The sequence below is a fragment of the Danio rerio genome, chromosome 19 (assembly GCF_049306965.1).
Source record: "Danio rerio strain Tuebingen ecotype United States chromosome 19, GRCz12tu, whole genome shotgun sequence".
In the NCBI taxonomy this organism is placed as follows: domain Eukaryota; kingdom Metazoa; phylum Chordata; class Actinopteri; order Cypriniformes; family Danionidae; genus Danio; species Danio rerio.
Genome location: NC_133194.1, coordinates 8,383,380 through 8,407,456, shown reverse-complemented (window position 1 = coordinate 8,407,456; position 24,077 = coordinate 8,383,380). Strand labels below are relative to the sequence as shown.

The 24,077-nt window shown below is 34.2% G+C and overlaps 1 protein-coding gene across 4 annotated transcripts in view; it reads left to right on the top strand.

Annotated features, from left to right (window-relative positions):
• The window catches only part of oxr1b (oxidation resistance 1b), a 97,891-nt gene that overhangs the window by 55,269 nt on the left and 18,545 nt on the right, over positions 1-24,077 (top strand). For all 4 annotated transcript variants that reach the window (NM_001045203.1, XM_005159459.5, XM_005159458.5 and 1 more), the window contains 6 exons: positions 291-398; positions 2,437-2,553; positions 10,291-10,446; positions 12,589-12,773; positions 13,161-13,822; positions 16,806-16,974. In NM_001045203.1, coding sequence (NP_001038668.1) covers positions 291-398; positions 2,437-2,553; positions 10,291-10,446; positions 12,589-12,773; positions 13,161-13,822; positions 16,806-16,974 — 1,397 coding nt within the window. The remainder of the gene's footprint in view (positions 1-290; positions 399-2,436; positions 2,554-10,290; positions 10,447-12,588; positions 12,774-13,160; positions 13,823-16,805; positions 16,975-24,077) is intronic.

Sequence of the window (24,077 nt, the reverse complement as noted above, 5' to 3'; positions counted from 1 at the left end):
GGAGACAAAGGAAGCAGTAATTTGCAATGATTGGCTCTTTTACAGGTGGACGTCTCATAAAATGCACGGGTCGGTTTTCACCTGGGTCTTGCTTTTGCTGTTCCGACAGATTAGAGTGCTTGGTCAGCACTGTTACACGGAGCTGATGTTTTCTTTTATAAAACTTTCGGGAGTTTTTTTAGCTAATGAAATAATATCTAACTTTGTGTGTGTGTGTGTGTGTGTGTGTGTGTGTGTGTGTGTGTGTGTGTGTGTGTGTGTGTGTGTGTGTGTGTGTGTGTCAACTCTAGGTGGAGTCCCGGGATACTCTCAACAGCATTGCGTTGAAGTTTGACACGACTCCGAATGAGCTCGTCCAGCTCAACAAACTCTTCTCCCGCGCTGTGGTCCCTGGAAAGGTAATGCTTTTACTTCCTAGCAAATGCTCTCCTGACAAGTCATCAAGTCAGCTGCTTTTCTCATTGCCTAAAATGTAGTATGGGGACGTTAAATAGCGTCTTGTTGAGTGGCAATCTTAAACTGGTGTCTTCACTATTTCAGAACAAGTGATCCTGAGGGATAAGAGCCTAAATGCATTAGAAACTGGGCAACAAACGTCCTGAAAATAGAGCTAGAGGACTTTTAAGTTGTGTTTGTTCAGAAAACAGCTCCATTGCTGAACTCTAAATGGTTCATGCGCAATGATTTCTTTCTGTCCTTTTGGTTTGTTGAAGATCAAAGACTTTACACGCTCAATTGATGCCTTTATGATCTATTGTTCTTTAATTTCTTTTTGCTTTATTGATGTTGGCGTGTTTGACTTCTTATTTAGAGCTGTTTTATTACTACAGTTGTTTGCTGAAGAGGGAGGAGAGCTTTTAAACTGAAAAAAATGCTGGGTTCCACACAATTCCTTTGTTTTCCTAACACAAATCGATTAAGTTAACATAATTGGTTTTACAAATGTAAGTGGATTGCTCATAAAACAATTAAGTTGTCTCACAGAGAATTGTTGATTCAGCTCATTTTTAAAAAAGCAGTTTAATCCAGCAGAAAATATCACTTTTTTTGGGTGTAATGAAGTTTGAGCAAAGGCAAAATGGGTAGTGCTTTAAAAAAGCAAGCAGGTGTTTTTTTATAGCCTTCTGGATCAGCCAAATTTGTTTAATTAATAATTCTGGATTCATCGCAGCAGTGCTTTATTGTGTATATATTAGAAAAGGTGTTTACTGTTAGTTATTCATGGTGCTGTTCGTTCTTACTTTGTTGTCTTTCCTGTTGTATCATCACAGTATTTCTGCTTTATTACTCCAGAATTTTGCATTCTTGTAATGTTTACATGACTTCTTTTATTTTATCTCCTATGTATTTTTATTCCATTAAAATATATTCCTATTTTTATGTTATGTTTTAACATTCTTATGTTGCACATGTATGTTTGTGGGAAAAGCCAAAAAAAGCCATTGTGTGTGCAAATTATTGATTTTTTTAATTCCAAAAACAATAGATTATTAAATAAAGATCAGGTTCCATTATGTTATTTTGTCAAATATTACTCAATTTCTAATTAGTAATGTGCATCTATCAATTGTTGTCCTATCCTAGCAAACCAAAAATAATAATAATAATAAATAATAATAATAATAATAATAATAATAATAATAATTAATATAAAGCCTAATTATTCAGTTTCTCTGTGATCTATAAATCTCAGATTCAAAAAGAAATTGACATGTATGACTTTTTTGGTTTTGTGGTCCAGGATCTTTAATTTAATTTCATTTCATTTCATTTTATTTCATTTCATTTTTATTTCTTTGTTTGTTTATTTTTTATTTTTTTATTTTAGTTTTTATTTTATAGATTTTATTTAATTTATTTTTTATTTTGTTTGTTTATTTATTCATTTAATTTAATTTAATTTAATTTTTATTTTACAAATTTTATTTTATTTTATTTTATTTTATTTGTTTGTTTGTTTGTTTGTTTGTTTTTATTCTATTCTATTCTATTAGATTTTATTATTAATTCATTTTATTTTATTTTATTTTGTTTTATTTTGTTTTATTTTTCTATTTTATACATTTTTATTTTATTTTTGTTTGTTTGTTTGTTTGTTTATTTTATTTTATATTTTATTTTATTATGTTTTATTTCATTCAATTTTATTTCAATTGATTTTATTATTTTTTTATTTTATTTTATTTTATTTTAAACAACTGAAATGCATTAACACATAACTAAATTATAAAACATAAAACATTTTCCATTTTATTGCACTTGATTATGTGATCCATTTAATTATTTCCCAGTATTCTACACTAGTTATGTTTACATCTGTACATCCTTTTGCCTACGACTGCATATTTGTTCCCTGGCTTCCTTTATAATTGTCTAATCAAAATGTTCATGCAGCTTGTATGTGAGATGCTATAAATTTATATTCCGCATGTTTAGGTGCTGTACGTCCCTGACCCGGAGTATATCTCCAGCGCAGAGAGCTCTCCATCCCTCAGCCCCATCAGTCCTCTCTCCCCCACCTCCTCTGAGGCCGATCTGGAGAAGGCCACCAAAGTAAGTGCCTTCTCCATCTTCATCTTACAAAGCGGTCGTTTTGCTGAAGGACTTTTGCTCTATTATTGTTTCAAGCTGCACAGGTGTAAATATGGGAAACATGGGTTTTGGATGCCAAAGTCTGATTTAGATTTGAGGTATATCATGCTTTTTGACTGCTGAGCGTGTACTTTTTGATTTACAGTAGTTTGTTGTTGGGAAGTACTGTACGATGTAAAACCAAACAGTACAAATAATGAAATTAAATGAGTTCATTTCACTTAACAATATAAAAAGTTTGCTGTATGTAAGCTGGAAGTTGCTCAGGCTTTTATTTCGGTATGTTTATTTACTTAAAATAGAAACAGAATATTGAGCATGGGCAGGGCTTTTATTTTGGCGCATCATTCACTTGTTGCAAACTAACAGTAAAAGGGGTGTAGTTACAGATATTATGACTGAAGCCGTTAAACTTACGTCAACAGAAGGACTATCACTCCAAACGTGGAAGCAATTGGTCAGAATTTGATTGAAGATTACTAAAGCAAAAAACATTTTACAGTGAATTAACTTGCACAGTTTATTTCTTGACCTAAAGAATAACAATGTGCGCTAGCAAAATAAACATTGTAAATTTTGATGTCACAGACTTTACGAGAAACAAGTTACGTGAACTCAAAATAGACATTTTTAAGTGAAATTTGATACATTTTATTGAACTAAAGTAAACTTAAACTAAGTTGAGGCAGTCTTCTAATTCTCAGAAAGTAAATTAGGTCTTAAAATGAGTTGTGTTGTGGATAAAATTTAGGATAAATTATAATAATACCTGAAAAAATGGACAGATAGAGATGTAGTTAGTGTTGTATTTTGTGGGTGTAACATATCTGAAAGCACCGGCAGTAATTAATATCAACCTCTGCTTAAGCAGATAGGTTTATTGACATCCTTTCACTTCAGAAAAATCCCAGTAAGAGCTAAGTGATATGACACGGTGCATAAACCTGCATGAAACATTGCATGTGTTTGTTGCCTCATTACAAAGTACACTGCAAATTTCACAATGTACACATTAAACTAGACAAAGATGCAGTAAAGAAGACCTTATGTCTCTTCTTGGTGGCGCCGAATAAACGTGCAATCCGTCTTAACAGAATTCCATGCTGGCTTTCTACTGTTCATCCTAAGCCAGTTTTCAAAATAAGAGTCCCACATGCATACAAAATTTTATAATCAATGTTATACCTAAAATTAAGAGGGAAATAAATTGTCAGTGTTTTAATCTCATTGGCCAATCTAATCACAGTCTGTTTTTGTTCTGCTGTCTCACATTTAAATCAGAACAATGGTGTCATGTATGTACTGAACTTTATTTCTAGTAATATCCAGATTTTGCTATTGCTATCTAACACTTAATCATATAGGTTGGTGTTTTATGTGACATTTAAGTTTGTGCACAAATTAGTTAGTAGATATTTAAATGACATTATAATTAACATTGTGAGGAGTGAAGTGATTATATGCCACATCAACACTCAAAACATGTTGTAGAATAAATTAAAATTAGGTTCTACCAGCAATGTTTTGAGACAGTAGAACTTGTCAAGAAACTGCATTTGCATTTATATTTGAGCTTATTTTGATGTATAAGCATATTTTCCTTGATATGGATCAGAAAAAGGGGAAATTTAATAGTCCATGTAATGAGCTGGATTTCGGTAAGGGCCACTGAGTCTAATATGAAAACTTATTCAGGTCAAAAACCAGCAAGTTATTAAGTGAAACGGCTTGGATCATGATTTTACATTAATGCGATCTACAGTACGTCTTCATTTCTGCAGTAGAGCATGTAAAGTGAAATAAAAGTGCATGGATCGTCGCTTTGCTTGGCTTGCATTTTTTTTGCTTTGATTAAATTATTTTTCATTTATTTTAACTAGCTTTTTAATTTGTAATCGCTGAGCTGGGCCTGTCCAATTAAATTAGCCAAGAGATCCAAATCAGAGCCCAAACCCATGGGCTCAATCATTTTGCATGATTGAGAGATTTAAGACTTGCTTTGATCAGTATATGTGCATATTTTCAGAAGAACTTAACTTGGCTTGAAAAGAAGAAATCCTGCTTGTTTTTTTTATTTTTATTTAATTTTGTCTTATTTTGCTTTGTCTGATTTTATTTTATCAGATGTTATGCTTATATTTATTAGTATTTTGTTCAGTTTTTGCTTTTGCTACATTTCAGAAATCATAAAATTATATTTTAACACATATATTAAGCACTGCAATGTTTTTCAGCATTGTAAATGGCATAAAAAATATTTAAGATTTATTTATTAATATTACTATCATTAATAATATACTATTATTAAGTTGTGAAAAACTGTTTTGCATTAGACCTTATTTAATATAATATTTGTTATATTATTTACAATTGCAAATGTGAATTTTTGGTTTGTGGTGTTTTTGTTTGTGGTGTAAATATACAGTTGAAGTCAGAATTATTAGCCCTGTTTTGATTTATTTATTTATTTTTTTATATTTCCCAAATAATTTTTAACAGAGCAAGGAAATTTTCACAGTATGTCTGATAATATTTTTTCTTCTGGAGAAAGTCTTATTTGTTTTATTTCGGCTAGAATAAAAGCAGTTATTAATTTTTAAAAAACATTTTTGGGACAAAATTATTAGCCCCTTTAAGCTAATTTTTTTCCTGATACAATAACTTGCCTAATTACCCTAACCTGCCTAGTTCACCTCATTAACCTAGTTAAGCCTTTAAATGGCACTTTAAGCTGTATAGAAGTGTCTTGAAAAATATCTAGAAAAAAATATATATTTACTGTAATCATGGCAAAGATAAAAAAAATCAGTTAATAGAAATAAGTTTTTAAAACTATTATGCTTAGAAATGTGCTGAAACAATCTTCCCTACATTAAACAGAAATCGGGTTAAAAAATAAACAGGGGCGCTAATAATTCAGGGGGGCTAATAATTCAGGTGGGCTAAAAATTCGCACTTATATATATTGATGCTCCGATCAGGATTTTTGAAGCTGATAACGAATACTGATTCTGACAACTTTGCCACTGCATAAAACACATCCCTCAAAGTATGATACTTAAGTGGAGAGCTCTCCTTACCTAAGAGAATATATGAAGGATGTTGCATATAATCCCTTAAATACGTCTTTTATAACCATTTAATGTGGACATGTCATCGTCAGAAGCAGATTTACAGAAAATAATTAATAAAACATGTCAAAAATTGAGAAATTGTGAGTTTAAGGCAGTTGCTATGAATGTGCGAGAGACTCGCTGAGCTTCTGGGAGAGGTTATAAGGCTGGATACACTAGATAGGGACGATCGCTCTGCTTATGTCACAGCAGCTCAAAACACTGGATAGGCATTGGTTGTAACAAAGAAACCATTACTTGCGGGAGTCGCACCAATAAGCTGTAAACCGATGTCGCACCACATCTAAATACATTTTAGCTGCGCACGCAGAATTCCGCAGATTTTCCACAAAATTCCGCAGATTTCTGCAGATTTTTTGCCCATCATTAATTCTTTTTATTTACTTGAGTAAATGTGTAAATCTGTATTTATTCAGTTTTTATTCAGTAATTTATTACTTTTTATTTTATATATTAAGGTTTTAGTTATGATACTCCGCTGGATACTCCCAAAATAAATCCGCAAATTCTCAGCAGAAATAGCAAAAAAACGACCGCTGATTCCGTCTGGCCCTGTTTATCATTTACCTCCTCACGTGTTGTAGGTGCTGTATGTATAACCTGGGTATGTTCATGCATCTTCCTATGCTAGTGTTCCTAAACAAACACTTGCGATCAATTCATGAGATCAGCCAGATCAGCGAGTATCGGTCAAGTCATTAAATGTTATTATCGCCTGATACTGATCTTCGGTAAAAAGATAAATCGGAGCATCCCTTGTTTATATGTGTAGTATTTTACTGAACAATAATATTTAATTTATTTATGTATTCAGGTTGCTTGTTTAGATTTTTGTTTAGATGTTTTAGTTTTATTTTGTTTAGTTTTTTTGTATGTATGTATATATATATGTGTGTGTGTGTGTATGTATATGTATATATATATGTGTGTGTGTGTATTAAATGTTTTTTAAGCTCCGAAGAACATTAATTATGAACACAAGACATTTTTTACATTATTTTAATACAGTATCTTGTGTGTGTGTGTGTGTGTGTATATATATATATATATATATATATATATATATATATATATATATATATATATATATATATATATATATATACTATTTTATACTAAAATATACATAAATAATACACATTAAAAGTAACACGTGTTTGGAAAATCATAAGGTTAAGTAATTATTAACTGTTTTTTAATTTTTAAGCTCTTTTCCTCTTTTCATAACCAAATTTGTGTCCACAAGAGGGAGGTGATGAATTTCTCTTGCTAGAGCTGTTTCCTCTGCGAAGCCAGAGATTCCAGTAATTGTTATATTCAGATATATTGCATTCCTCCTGGCTATATTTGTCCCTCGTTGCTGATGCTGGATGACAAACAGAAAGATGTCTTGGAAAGATCAGCAAGGTTACGATTTGAGCTGTTGTGCTCTTGTGTGTTTTAAGGGGTTTATTTGTGTCCTGGACTGCCATTTTGAGGTTGCCAAATGAATTGTGTCACCTCTGCTGGATTAGTGTGTGTCCCTGTGAGCAGTTCCGGCTCCATATGGTCATGGATTTACTGGTCGTGTTGCATTTCCTTATGAGTCATCAATAGATAAAGCATGCGCATTGTATGGAGTGCCAACCATGACAAAATGAGAAATAATACTGCGCAGGCTATTGTAAAGATTTCAGATGCATCCGCGTATCAGCATGCATCTCACAGAGAAGTCTTTTTAATGGAGTATCGACTGCTACAGTACCATCACGTTACATGAAAATGTGCGCTGTCCCGTGAACATTCATGCAATATTCATGATACACTTATGCATTTCTGCATACTGATGATAGAGTCTAAACAAAGCAGTCCGTCACTGCAGCCGAACATTTATATACTTGTCTAAATGTAATATTAATGTGTTGCAGAAAACATACTGTGATGTTGTTGTGTTTTTACAGGATTCATGTATGCTATAAATGAAATATTGTACTACTGTTCAATAATATGAGGTCTTACAGGAAAAAAAGTCTCTTATATTGAGCAAGGCTACATCTGTGTGATCAAAAATACAGTAAATATCTGATGTTTAAAGAGCCCCTATAATACATTAAAAAGAGGTCATATTTTGGTTGTAATGGTCTCCAACAACAGGCTGATATGCATGCAAGGTCAAAAAACTGTTTCATTGTCTTATAATCTGCATTTATTTTTACCTAATTATCCCAGCGACTCCCATATGAATCATTCAGCAATTCATTTGTTCCCAAACCCTTCCTTAGCGCAAAGCTGATCTGTGCTAATTCGACAGATGCTAGTCTGTTGCGATCTCCCGTATTTCAGAATCATCTCCCGCCACCCGCCTGTTTTGTTTTTTATCCTGGAAAACTCCCCTCCTACTGTAAAATTCCTGTCGAGCTCTGACAAAGGCCCATCAATAGTCTTTTCTGATCCTTTAACAAACGGCTGACGAATCCCCCGTTATAAGCGTGTAGATAGCTGAAGCACTCGTCAGAATAACGACGGGAACGCAGCACAAGGCTGGGGCTATAATGCTGAGGTATTTTTGCATGAATAAACCTCAACCACATGTTCATCTTTGGGTTGAGAAAATAACATTTAACTTTTCCCTCAAACTTCCAATAATATCTAGCTGAGCACAGCGTCTTCACGACTTGATTCAACCGGCGTCTGCTACAGTATTTGTGTTCCTCTTTTTCTTTGCTACTGTTTGTGGACGGGGCCGCAAATATCAGTTTTCCCGGATTTGCTTGCGCAACAATTGGGCGGGGCTTATGTTTTGTATCCACAATATGCCGAAACAGCTAAAGACTTGTTATCAAGACGATTCATTTGAAGCACTTTAAGTCGACTCTTTTATAAATGAATCAATGGTTTTAAACACTGTGCACTTTCAGATTTAAGCCTTAGCTGGATATTTCACTTCACTAAGAGCTGTTTTACACACTACATAGAAGGTCATTTTTTAAAAACCTATAAAAGGGGCTCTTTAATGTTAAATACATGTTAGATAATGCTGGAAACGTTTTTAGGGCCCTATCATACATCCGGCGCAGTGTGGCGCAAAGCGGCGCAGTAGTCATTTGGTAGTTTCAGCTTGGTGCAAGAGTCGTTTTGAGGCGTTGCGCTACGCTGTTTAAATAGCAAATGCATTAGCGCTCATTTGTGCGCCCAGGCGTTCTGGTCTAAAAAGGAAGGCGTTCTGAGGCGGACCGCCGGCGCGTTGCTATTTTGAGAAACTATTATAGATTTTTCATTAGACCAAAACTAACCCGGTCTAAACTCCAGCGCAGAGTTGCGCCTCGCTTACGCACTGCTTAATACGCACAAGAGAGCAATAGGCAAATATCTTTACATATGAAAAAAATTAAATATTAAGGATATATATAGTATATAATAAAAATAGATATAGAATATAAATATAAAGGATTAAAATATTACAAAACATATTATTTTCTAGCCTGCATAAATATGAAAAACCACTGCTTTTATGTCTTCTTCATCTCGGGAGGCTTTTTCAGTTCATTGATAACAATATGCTTTTATATAATGTTATTATTATTAGCAGTATTATTTATTATATCCATATTTATATATTTTTTTTATTAAAAACAAGCTTAGATTTGCCCACCTGTCAGGTTTTAGACCATATGGGGCACAGCATGTGTTTTAGGATATAACTCAGGTTTTTGAGCACATTTTGTTATTATTATTCATTTATTTGTTTGCTGGAAATTAGAACTGAATTTAGAAATAGTTTTGAAACGAATATTTGCGCTTAACAAACAAAAGTATTTATTTATAGACTAATTGATGTCTGTGCGTAAAGGTTTCCCTATCCAAGAGCGAATGTTAAAGTAGTTCCATTATCTCTCATTCTCACACAGTAGATGCTCTGTTTAACAGTTTTCTGTTAAAAAACTGTTAACTGTTTGCTTGTGAAATGCTAATTTTTTCCACTTAAACTTACTTTGCGTCCTGTAAATAGCGAATGCGCTTTCTCATCTCAGTCAGATTTGCAAGTTTGTATCACAATTCCGAGATTAAAAAAAAGTCACAATAACCCTTTTTTATTTTTCATTCAGTTTCAAGAACAGACTTCTATAAATATCAGCTTGTTCACATTTCAGCTCGGGATTCTGCTGCAATGCATGCAGCATTCTGTAAAGCTGAAAGTAACCTTTTAAAAAGCATTGGATTTGTATTGGTGTGTCAGCAGCAACTTTCAGTGAGCAGTGACTTTCCTTTTTCTTGTCCCATAATAAGCTCTCTTCCTCACACACACAAAAGATGCTGACAGTCACTCAACCCCTGCAGCATCATGTTAGGAGACCTGCTTCAGTCTCCCGGGTTTCTGCCTGTCAGCTCTCTTACAGTAGAAAAGCCTCCAGGGACCTGCCTTATGCCTTAATGGGTTGTTATTTCCAGTTGTTGTTGTTATGATGACTAGGTGTATGTGTGTGAGAGTGTGTGTGTGAGAGCTCAGGATTGGGCCGTGTTCAGTGTGATGTGGCGAAGGCTTCCACTGATTGAGCTCTTCTTCACTCCGTCTTCTTCCCACCAGGGTTTAGACCATGTCCACCGCAGACACAGCAGCAGCACCGGCCTGGCTCACGGACCCCCGCGGCCTGCTAGAGTGGTGTCGTCCACCTCCGAGGAGGAAGAGGCGCTCACTGAGAAGTTCCTGAAAATGAACTGCAAGTACATCACTGATGGCAAGGTGAGTGTGGGGGGAAATTGGCAGATATACAGATTTTTACCAGGCGTGAGGTGAAGTGTTCTAGTGTGATATTAGTTTTGGGGTTTTGCAGTGATCTTTTTTTATTTTGTGCTGAGTTAAAAATTGTTTTTGTGACTTTTTTCACTGGGGCGAAAAGTATTTGGGGTGACATGGTGGATCTGTGGTTAGCACTATCGCCTCACAGCAGGGAAGGACGTTGGTTCGAGTGCTGGTTGGGTCAGTTGGCATTTCTGTATGGAGTTTGCATGTTCTCCCCATGTTGACGTAGGTTTCCTTCGGGTGCTCTGGTTTCCCCCACAGTCCAAAGACATGCAGTATGGATGTTTCCCAGTACTGGGTTGCAGCTGGAAGGGCATCAGTTGTGTAAAACATATGCTGGATAAGTTGATGGTTCAGTTTGTTATAGGGACCCCTGATGAATAAAGGGACTAAGTTGAAGGAAAATGAATGAATGAAAAGTGTTTTTGAGGCCAAAAGTTATTGATTCTTATTATTTTTGTGCATCCACTCACATATTTATAGAGCTTTGGAAAAAGTTAAGAGACTGTTCGCAGTTTCTCTGGATTTATTGAGTATGGGTTTGAGTAAAATGTTAATATTTGTTTAATGCTATTTAATAACAGTTCTTAAAATGCTTAAAATTGTCATCACAGAAATATTTTTTTAAATCTACTAAACAAGAAGACATTTGAATTAAATCAGAATGAGGATTTTTATGTGGTACAGTGTGGGAAATAAGTAGTGAAATGTCACCATTTTTCTCAGAAAACATATTTATAAAGGTGCTGGTTCTTGAAATTCTTCTGGATGACTTGAAATTCTTCTGGTAACATCCACAGAGATCAAAATATGCAAAGAAAACAAATAGTTTACAAATGAAGTTATGTTGAATAAAATGAAATGACACAGGAAAAAGTATTGAACACATGAAGAAAGGGAGCTGTAGAAAGGCAGTGAAGGCCCAGACAGCAGCTGAAATCTCTTAGTAGTTCTTCAGCAACCCTCTGCCCTTCGTCATTGTAAATGATTATTAGCTCCTTCAGTCCAACATATACATTAGCAGGATGATGAAGATGAAACCAGGGTGGACATTTCAACAAGACAATGATCCAAAACACAGCCAAGTAAACTCTCAAATGCTTTCAGAGAAAGAAAATAAAGCTGCTTAAATGGCCCAGCCAATCACCTGAAGCATGAACCATCAAGATTTAACACTCTGTTGAAGTCTGTGAAAAACTCACACCTGAGCAATTCATGTGACTTCTCCATATGAGAGGTGTCTTTAAGCTGCCATCACCAAAAAGTCTTTCATATAAAGTATTGAACACATTTCAGTAGTTCAGCACTTTCTCCTTGTGAACTGTCTCCTAATTTTTCAGATTTTATTGTTTTGTTTTATTTTTATTTCTGTTTTGTTTGGGTTTTTGTTCAAATCTGGTTCAATTCCAAGTCAACAGCTCCTGTAGATATATTTTTCCCAGGAAAAAACATGACGTGTTCAATACTTATTTTTCCCACTGTAAATATGTAAATCGTAAAAAAAAACTTATAATATATCATAATATTAATATTTTGACAGTACTTTTGAATGCAGCCTTAATTAGTAATGATTTTTTACAAAAATATTAAAAGCAGCTCAAGCTGGCTTTTTTCAAAAGCATTAAATCAGGTTTTATAAATTTAAAAATGAGCCTTTTCATCAAAAAATGTGTTAAAAATAGTTGTGTTACATTGTAATAATGTTTCATAATTTCTGTTTTACTGTATTTTTTGTCTAAATACCTAAATATTTGTTATGTCTAATTTTGGTCCCTCACTTAGCATAGTGTGCTGCAATTATTTACCTAATTAAAACTTATATTTGAAATGAATAAATATATATTTACACCTTAGTTATGTCTCCATGTTGAATCTTTTGTCCATGTTGATTTGTCATTGATTTCAGATTTACCCATAAATAGCACTTGGTTGGTTTAAATGTAATGTTGATCTCCTCCTGTCTGAGTGGACAGTTTGTGGTCAAAATGATCACTATACAATACTCTGATAATCAAGTCTAGCCACATGAAAGTATGTATTGTCCACTTATATTTCATTGGCATTCATTCCTCTGTGTTTCAGGGTATAGTGAGCGGTGTGCTGCTGGTCACCCCGAACAACATCATGTTTGACCCTCATAAGTCTGACCGGCTGGTGCAGGAGCGAGGCTGTGAGGAGTACGGCATCATGTGTCCACTGGAGGAGGTTCAGTCCGCAGCCATGTGCAGAGAGATCACCGACGTCAGGCTCAGAGAGTTTGTGCCACCGTACGTTTCTAGATTTTCTCATTCTATTCCATTGATTTTCTTATTATTATTTTATTTAGGGTTTCCTTTTTACCATATTATTGCCATACACTTGTGCACGTAGCACAGAAAACTTCATCATCTTGACATGTCAACAACACAAACCAAACTCTTATAGGCCAAAACTACAAATATACAGTGCCTTTGGCTCAATTCAGATGCTGTTTAGGTTTAAGCGTGAAGAAAGACCGGACTTATTAACAACTAATTTCAGAATCAGTTATTTATTTTAGGAGTCTCTTAGTCTGTTAATCTTTGATCTTTTAAACCGTGCAGATCTTTTATATTTATGAATATTACACACTATAATGAAGGACATGCAATTCACATTAATAAATATTTTTTCAGAGATCTAGAGCTGGAGCCTTCAGTAAGCGAGGTGAGCCATTTAAAGAGGGCTCCACGTCTCAATGCAGCCGACGCAGCACACAGAATCCGTGAGACAGGCAACGACAGTGCCAGCACGGCCCCTCGCAGCACTGAAGCATCACTATCTGAAGATGTTTTCACCGAGTCGGAGCTTTCTCCAGTCCGCGACGATGCCCTCGCAACATCTTCGGATGAGCTGCAGCAGATAAAATCCTCTGGAGCGTCTTCAGAATCGGTGCAAACCATCAACCAGGCTGCCACAGTGACCGAAGATCAATCATCGGCTGGCGGAACGGATGTAAAAGAAGCTGGACAGATAGAGGGAGTAGGGTGGAGGGATAGTGGCATCGAGCAGAGTCTGAACACTACTGATGTTTTCAATGAGGAGTCATGTGAGAATGTTTTGGAGAATGTACAGAGGGACCAATCTGGGGATGAGCCCAAATCACGCACCACGTCTGAGTCGCTGTGTTCAGACACTGTGGCTGTGGAGGATGCTGTGAAGGAGACTCAGAAGAGCCTGGAGGATCAGAGTCTGCAGGCCAGCAGTGATGTGAAGGAGGGAGAGCTGAGGACTGACAGTGACTCCACAGCAGCTGTTGAGCCTGGAGCTGAAGAGGGACTGAAGAGTGCAGAGGAAGGTAAAACTACTGTTAGCACACGACTGATCAACAGATGAAAACAACACTGCCTTTATTCAGTCTTCATGAATGTTTGTAGGCTGATTCCATCCATCCATCTATCCATCTATCTATCCATCTATCTATCCATCTATCTATCTATCTATCTATCTATCTATCTATCTATCTATCTATCTATCTATCTATCTATCTATCTATCTATCTATCTATCTATCTATCTATCTATCTATCTATCTATCTTTCTATCTTTCTATCATTTTGTCTATCTCTATCCACCCATTGCTCTATAACTCTAGCTATCTATCTATCATTCTATCACTGTCTGTCTTTCAATCCATCCCAGTCTATCCATCCATCGTTCTATCACTCTTGCTATCCATCAATCATTCTATTACTCTCCATCCGTCTGTCCATCCATCCGTCCGTCCGTCCGTCTGTCTATCTATCTATCTCTCTGTCTGTCTGTCTGTCCGTCTGTCTGTCCGTCCATCCGTCCGTCCGTCCGTCTATCCATCCATCCATCCATCCATCCATCCATCCATTTTACTCTTGCCATCCATCATTCTTTCTATCACGTTGTCTATCTCTATCTCTCATTTTTCTATAACTCTAGCTATCCATCTATCATTCTATCATCCATCCATCCATCCATCCATCCATCTATTCATAAATCCATCCATCAACTCATCTATCTATCTATCTATCTATCTATCTATCTATCTATCTATCTATCTATCTATCTATCTATCTATCTATCTATCTATCTATCTATCTATCTATCTATCTATCTATCTATCTGTCTGTCTGTCTGTCTGTCTGTCTGTCTGTCTGTCTGTCTGTCTGTCTGTCTGTCTGTCTGTCTGTCTGTCTGTCTGTCTGTCTATCTGTCCATCTATCTGTCTATCTATCTTTCTGTCTGTCATTCTATCCATCCATCTTTTTTAACATTCATCCATCATCATTCTGTTTATCTGTCTTTCTATTTATCTATTGTTTAATCTATCTTTTGTTATATTCATCTGTCATTTTATCATTCTTTTTACTTTTATGTGTCATTCTATAAGTTAATTAATGCATCTATGGATAATTATAATTTTATCCCTCAATCTCTTTAAAATGTTATTTTTAATTACACGTGTTTGGAAATCATTTTTTATATCAAAAATACAGTACATATTACAGGGATTTCTGAAATGAATATCAGAAAAACAGTGATGAATGGACTAATGTTTTGGTTTTTACTGTATTTTGATCAATCAGTGCCTTCTTGGTGAGCATAAAGCTATATGAAACTTTCGTGACGCAAAAGACAAAACTTTGAAGTGAAAAATTGACCGCCTCCTATAGTCCTGACTCAAATAATTAATCATTGACATCACATTTTTAGTACACGTGTATCTGTAAGGACAGGGTATAGCTGATTCCTCTGATGGTGAGAAAACTTATAAAAAGCTGGTACCATTTGTGTTTCACAAAGAATAAAATCAAGGAAAATACTATTTTTCCATTGCAATCTTGTTTCACTTTAAACTTGGAAAAGAAAAAGCAAGTGAAACAGATTTTTTTATTGTAGCTCATTCCCAAGGGTATTGCTTATATAAAAGATATCCAATCCTTGATGACATAACAGAAGTTACAAACATATTGAAGTGTCAGCCTACATATGATCCCGCTGCAGTCTAATGAAGATACGGCCCTAAAAATAACGTTTCCACTTCGTCTTGCACGATCGGCTGTAGATGCACACATTTCATTTGCTCCATTTATTTATTTATTTCTCTTCAACACGCCAGCAACACCAGCTCACTCAACATGACAGCTTATTCAGCGTGTGTTGAATCCTCCATGCATAAAGAGTTAAAGTCAGAATTATTAGCCCTCTTGTAAAGTTCTTTATGTTTAACAGAGCAAGGAAATTTTCACAGTTTTTTTTTTACACAGGGTTTCTGCAGGGTCTTAAAAGGTCTTAAAATGTCTTAAATCCTAAAATCTAAATTTTAGGTCTTAAAAAGTCTTAAATTTACTGAAATATTGTGTTGTCTTAAATCTTTTATTAACAGGTCTTAATTTTTCTTTGTTCATGTATTGCAACCAAATCTGACCAAAACCTATACAATTTACCAACAATAATCTCAAGAAAACTTTACACTTTTTATTTAATTATATTCAATATTTTATTTATTTTTATTTTAACTCTATTTATCATAATGGTTTAATTATGTTCCTTACAATAACATTTGTTTAAAAGTGCTCCATGTTTTTACTGTTGGGGATTCTGACCTGGACGGATTGTTGTGCATACATTTAGTTTATTCTAGTTTGTAATACTTTTTAAAGTTTATGTTGGAAAAAAAAGTGTAAGGATACAAGTAGAGCTGGCTTGTTTTACACAATATTTAAAATATTTTACTAAGAAATAAAATCTAAAATATTTTTTATTATTAAATTATTATAGTATTATTAAATGTATTAAATAATATATATATATATATATATATATATATATATATATATATATATATATATATATATATATATATATATATATATATATATATATATATATATATATAGGGCAAATAAAAAGTCTTTTCTATTTGGGCCATTTAAAAAACGCCTTTAGCCCTTTATGGGTCTAAAATTTCATTCATAATAGTCTTAAAAAGGAGGCCCAAAGGAGCAGTAGGTTTCATCTGAAAAGTTGCACCATCGGTTTCCTGGTTACACTGCAGCATCCACCAAGAAGCTCTAGCAATGAAAAACATGCAGAACTGTACTTATTGACGCTATAAAAATTATAAACTTCATAAAAGCTGAAATTGGAGAAAAATACATACAGGATGGCTAATAATTCTGGTTTCAACTGAATATACAAAAACAGAGATCAGTGAAAACAGGATGCAAGATTACGGTTTTATTCTACATGCTTAGATTACTCTGGAAAACAGGTGCCCGCTTTGAGCTGTTTTGTTTCCTGTCCCAGTTGTGCCGGGACTCAGAGGCAAGCAGAAGTCCAAGTTACACAAGTTCCTGTGTCTGCGGGTTGGCAGGGCCATGCGGAAGACCTTTGTGTCCCACGCCAGCGCCTCTATGCAGCAGTATGCCCAAAGAGACCGGAAACACGAGTACTGGTTCGCTGTTCCTTCTGAGAGGTCAGTGCTGTTCTCATTCTGGCTGCACCCTGCTGTAAATGTCCCTTCCTGCACTGCTAAATTGCAATTGTTTACTGATAAACACAAGAGCAATACTATGCAAATGTCAACCTTGCCATAAAAAAGGTTTTACCAAAATAATGAAATCCTTTCTAGATTTTTTCTGCAGGCTTGTATTTTACAGTACAGTGAAAATACTCAAAAATACTCTGCCAGTGACTGTTTACATGGACATCAGTAATCAAATTATTAGAATAAGACAATAATATAATTAAGGTGTTTACATGAGTTTCTTTTTGAATGTTCCTTTCATGATTCTGTTTTACATATTATAGTACATAATTCAATTAACGTCATTGTGTCACCACGCTATCCATGTTTTCTCTGGAGTTTCAAGTAGTTTTGGGTGATTCATTTTTAATTTGTCGACTTAACCTGCAGTTTGGTAGTTTCACATTCATTTAGGAACATTTCATGCATGTCCCCCGTGACGAACAAAATATTGGATGCGAGTATGAACTGCTGGAAGAGCGTTGTTTTAATGCAGTGATGCCCAAAGTTGGCCCTGCAAGCCAAAGTTGGCCCTTTGAATTTTTAAATTTTACAGTGTTGCTATTTATCTCACCTAAGATGATGATCCTAATAAAGCAAACACTACACTTATAGTATTAAATACTAAAAATATTTAATAATTGTAAATTTTTTAAATTTTTATAAAAGATTTAACAGTTTATTCAAAATTTTTTAGGAAAAAAGTTTGAAATTCAATTTGGAATTTAAATTGTACAGTTTATTACATATTTTACTCCACTGTTTAAAAGCTTGGGGACTTTTTAAAGAAATCAATGGATGGATTGATCAATGGATGGATGCTTTTTTCTAAACTTTTATTAAAGAATCCTAAAAGTTATCATGTTGTTATACTGTAACATTTAAAAAATAAAATAAAAAAAGTTATTTCTAAAAGGTCATGTGGCACTTAAGACTGAAATTATGACTTATATTATATATGACTTGTATATTTACGCTCACCGGCTACTTTTTTAGGTACACTTGTTCAACTGTCTAACAGTTGTCCAATCACATGGCAGCAACTCAATGCATTTAGGCATGTAGATATGGGCAAGACGATTTGCTGCAGTTCAAACCGATAATCCATAAAGCGCGAATCATCTCAGACTGGTTTCTTGAACATGACAATAAGTTTGCGGTTTTCAAATGGCCTCCACAGTCACCAGATCTCAATCCGATAGAGTACCTTTGGGATGTGGTGGAACGGGAGATTCGCATCATGTATGTGCAGCCGACAAATCTGCTGCAATTGCGTGATGCTATCATGTCAATATGGACCACAATCTCTGAGGAATATTTTCAGTACCTTCTTGAATCTATGCCATGAAGGATTAAGACAATTCTGAAAGCAAAAAGGGGTCCAACCACTAGTAAGGTGTACCTAAAAAAGTGGCCGGTGAGTGTATATAAATAATGTATATGCAAAGTATATGTTTAAGATATAATAATGATCAAATATATAGATATTCAAATGTACATTATTTTAATATGTATGCATGTCTATTTATTTGAGCTCATATTTTTGGCCCTTGCATTTGCCAATGAATCTGCAAGTTTAGTCTATCTCGATGTCTTCATTTGTTTTGGGGGCGAGATCAATCCGGTGACACTAGAAATGACTAAGACTAATCACATGACCTGCTAATCTGAAATGTTCAAAAGCAAAGCCTAACATAATCCGTCACAGAATCTGTTACTTCTGTATAATGCAGCTATTCAGCCACAGTCGGGCAGATTAAGAGAGATTTGCACGCTCCATACAGTATGTGCGTTTTCATCTCCAAACTGAATTATGCATGGATCAATGTTTGATTTTTGTGCAGTCAAACTTTCCCTGGAGCGATAAATCATCATAATTAGCTAAAACTACATCATCACTAACCGATGACAGTCCGTAATGGGATTCCAGATTCATCAACATGAAAGATCATTTAAAATCGAATAAGACGTTTGAAAGATGGCCTGCTACTGCACAAAGCTTGCATGCTGTCTAAACACAGTGTGTGATCTGTGAATAAGCGGCATTTCACCCTGTGCTTTTTGGACTTTCAGTTTAATCTTTTGACATTTCCGCTCATTTGAGTTTTTCTAGGACAGGCTTTTAGTGATTTAAAGGATATTTCACGCAAAGTTGAACATTGTCATCGTTTACTTGCACTCATTTTCCCTCTGATAGACATAAAAAGAAGAGATTTTGAAAAATGTTTCTGATAGGTGCTCCTTTCCCCTCTGACTTTAATATTAGGGAAAGAAAAATACTATTGAAGTCAGTGGGGGATGAATCTATGTCAACATTCTTTAAATTATCTTCTTTTACGTTTAGAATGAGAGTAATGACTTTCTGTTTAATCTTTTGACATTTCCTCTCATACATGAATGTTTTTCTTCTGAACAATCTTTAAGGAAACCTAAAAATCACTGTTTTGCCTTACATAGGACAGGTTTTTAAGGATTGAACATTATCATAATTTAATCCCATTACTCTCATTCATTTTTCCACTGTTGGATATAAAAAGAAGATATTTTGAAGAATGTGTCTCACAGTTGCTCCTTTCCCCTGTGACTCCAATTGTATAGAACAGAAAATACTTTTGAAGTCAATGGGGGATGAATATATATATATATATATATATATATATATATATATATATATATATATATATATATATATATATATATATATATATACATTCTTCAAAATACCTTCTTATGAGTTTATAACGAGAGTAAGCTATGACTAAATTTACATTTTTAAGTGAACTGTCCCTTTAAGTGTAATTTAAGTAAATAAATAAATATATAAGGATTTATTGATGCTTTTCTTCAGACACCTAAAGACACCTACAAAAATTACTGCTTTGCTTTACATAAGATCATCATTTACTCACATTTATTATTCTTTTGTTGGACATAAAATGTTGCTCCAGTTGCTCCTTTACCCCAGAGGGTATAAAAATATGGAGCAGAAAAATACTACTGAAGTCAATAGGGGACAAAAATATATCAGCATACTTGAAAATATCATCTTTTGAGATTATTTAAAAAGTGTTTAAACAACACTTAAAGGGCTTTATTTTAACGATCTAGGCACAAAGTCTAAAGCTTAAAGCACAAAAGCATTTAGGTCGTGTCCGAATCCACTTTTACTTTTTTAAAGATGGAAAAATACTCTTTTTGCCCCGGCGCATCATCTAACAGGGTTACGCTTATTCTCTTAATGAGTTAAGGGTGTGTTTTGAGCATAACATGCATTCCACCAATCAGAGTCTCATCTCTCATTCCCTTTAAGATCCGTCACACCATGGCACATTTGCTATTTACATGGTGGACTTAGTAAGTGGAAAAACTGAATGATTGACTAACGAGAAAACAGTTAAACAGAGCATCTGCAGAGTGAGGATAAAAAAAAAGAAGCTCCTCCATTCGTCCTCTTTACTTTCTCTTTACTCCTTTACTTTTGTTGAGGAAGGAAACTGTGTTGTACACACTTCACTGAAGACATCCATTAGCCTACATATTTAATTTTGTTTGTTAAATGCAAAGATTTGTTTCAAAACTATTTTTAAATTCTCTTCTAATTTCCAGCAAAGGAATAAATGAACAATAATAACAAAGAGTGCTCAAAAAACTGAGTTATATCCAAACACACGTCCTATTTTAATGCCCATATGGTGACACATTTGTCTCTAAAACCCGACAGTTGGATAAACCTAAACTTGTTTTTATTAAAACAAATATAAATATGCATATAATAAATAATACTGCTAATAGTAATAACATTATACAAATGCAAATTGTCATGAATAAACTGAAAAAAAGTCCCCCTCGGACATGAACAAGGCATAGAGGTGGTGGTTTTTATATTTACATATAAAATTCTACATTTTTAACCATTTTAATTCTTAATTTTTTTCACATGTAAAGATATTTGTGTATTATTGTACATCCTGTGCGTATTAAGCAATGTGTATGTGATTTGGACCTGCATAGGCACATAACTAGCGCACTGCGGTGGAATTTAGAACAGTTTTTACTTGGTCAATGTTGCGGTCTATTTCCCTTTCTCAAATTAACAGCGCACCAACAATGCACCTTAACACACCTCCTTTATAGACCAGACCACCCATGAGTTCACAAAGTGGCGCAAACAGATTTGCTATTTAAACAACGTGGCGCAAAACGTGAAAATTAGGGTTGCGCTGGTCTGAAAATAGCAAAATATTGCACCAAACACGTCTTGCGCCTTATTGTGCCAGGTGTGTGATATGGCCCAAAAACTATTTAATAATTAGGTGTGTATGGGGGGGGGGTGTAGCTTAATTGTTTTACGTTCATTTTGTAAAAACTATTAGTTTAAATCAATTTGTGTTGGCACAATATGAAGGAATTGTGTGAAACCCACCATTTTTTTTACAGTAAATGCACGATTTTAATTTTTTTTTTGTGTGAGCTGCCCCTTTAAGCATGTATTTGAGAGTTCACTAATAGTTTATAACCTCTTAATATGACCTATAAACTCAAACAAACCCTGTGTAAATTCATTGGCATGTGTGTAAAAGAAATCTCATTACATATCATATCAGATACGCATCTATGGGCAGAAAAACGCCCATAACTGCTCTACTGTTGTCTGACCCAGTTTGGTGGCCAGTCGCATGATTCATCTCAAGTGACAATGGTCCATTCTGTCATTTCTGAACATTTAGTCATGTTAGCTGGTGTGTGTGAACCTCTCATGGCCTATAAGCTGTGCTACATTTCCCCGGGAGTCGCCTGGATCTCATCCAAATCTCTCGGTAACCAGGTCATCATGTGTTTATACTGTATACGTGTCTGAATGTATGCCTGCAGTTCTTTGTAAATGATCTTTCAGCATTAGTTCTATTTGCCAGCGAGACTTCAGGACAGGGTTTCATCACTGTCAACATGCCATAATTAGCTATAGGTTGCTGTTGACATGCTACATTATCAATTAAAGAAGCAATTTTGGAAAGTGGTATATCAGACTACTGAGTTTTTAGATGGCCTGGATCATTTTTAAGTATGTAAACTGCTTATATAAGACTTTTGTAATGTAATGTTGTAGCTTTGTGCAGGGTTTCCATGAGTGATGATTGATGGAATCAAAAGCAAAATTAGAAGAATTTTTTTTTTACTGCAGACAAAATAGAAATGGCCTTGATTCTTCTGGAATTAATAGAAAACAGTTAACAGTTAATTTATTTATTTTTTTAATAAATACATTATTAACAACATATAATTATCATATGAGCTAGAGAATGTTATGGAAAATCAGGAAACTAATTTAAAAAAGTAAACAAAATCCATAATAATATCTCAAGAAATATAAAACAATTCTAATTGTTACATTTTATTATTGTATTAAATATCAGAGTATAGCCAGGCATTTTTCACAGAAGTAATTGTTATTATTTTCTTCATGAAAATAACATTTTCATAGATATAAAACTAAACATTCCAGTTTCGTTCTTTCTATTTTTTTTTAACCCAGGCCCAACCCCAAGACCTGAACATCCCAGGGCAGCTTAACACAATAATTAGGGCCAAATACAATTAATTAAGCAGTCTGGAGTCATGGATGTCATGATGTAACAGAGATGATAGAAGAAAGAAAAACAAATTTAGAAATAACAGGGGAAGAAGTAAATAAAAATTTGCAGGACAAACATTAAACACAAAAACACCATAAAGTGGATACTAAGAGATATACAGATTATTAAACAGCAGGGTAATTCTTTCTGATTTTTAAAATATGATAAAATTGGTTCCCAGTATAAAACCTGTCCACCAAAGTTCTTAAAGTGTATCTAATCTTTTTTATTTTTACAAAAGTCATCACATCTTGAAACCAGCCTGTTACAGATGAGGTGTGGAGGATTTCCAGCATAATAAGATTCTTTTGCAGGCTAATAAAGATGTCTAAGCAATAATGCCACTCTGAGTAACTGATCAAGTTATGGATGAGGTGTCCAAATATACCTATTGAAGAACAGGGCATTAATGTCTCTGTTATTTACTTTTTATTAAAGGAGTAATTAACTGCATTTTATTGATTGATTAATTGATTGATTGAGTGAGTGAGTGAGTGAGTGAGTGAGTGAGTGAGAGAGAGAGAGAGAGAGATAGATAGATAGATAGATAGATAGATAGATAGATAGATAGATAGATAGATAGATAGATAGATAGATAGATAATAGATAGATAGATAGATAGATAGATAGATAGATAGATAGATAGATAGATAGATAGATAGATAGATTGATTGATTGATTGATTGATTGATTGATTGATTGATTGATTGATTGATTTTGCCTTTTTTTTAAAGAAGCTAGACCAGAGGTGAGCCAGGATTTAAACTACTATTTTAAGTGTACTATTGCTACACTCAAAATGCAGTGGCACTATAAACTGTAAAAACGAGAAAAAAAAAAGAAAAAAAGAAGACATATTCACAACAAATATTTTTGTTACTTTAACTTTATTCATTTTAATAAAGTTAATTAAAATTAAATGTAAAGTTATACAAAGTTTCATGAGTTTTATTGATGCAAGTTGATATGATTAGAAAAGTTAGAATTAGTTCAACTAAAACTATTTTAGGGCAGCAAGATTTGTTTTACAATGTCGCCACACTGCCCACAAGGCTATTGGCACCAACATGAACCGCATTTCATAATGCTATTAAGTTCACTTCAATCACTTTCCTTCAGCTTAATCCCTGATTTATCAGGGGCCGCCACAGCGGAATGAACTGCCAACTACTCTGGCATATGTTTTAACAGCTGATGCCCTTCCAACCGCAACTCAGCACTGGGAAATTAAGTTTACTTATAATGTTATAATAGATTATTTACATCCAAAACATAATTTACTCTATTCTGATATACAGTATCTAGATTTAATATAATGGCACATTAAAAAAAAAGACAAAATAATTTAGCTTATAATCAATAATTCTGTCTACACAAGATGTAAACTGCCTGTTTCTACTTGTGATTTACCATTCTGTT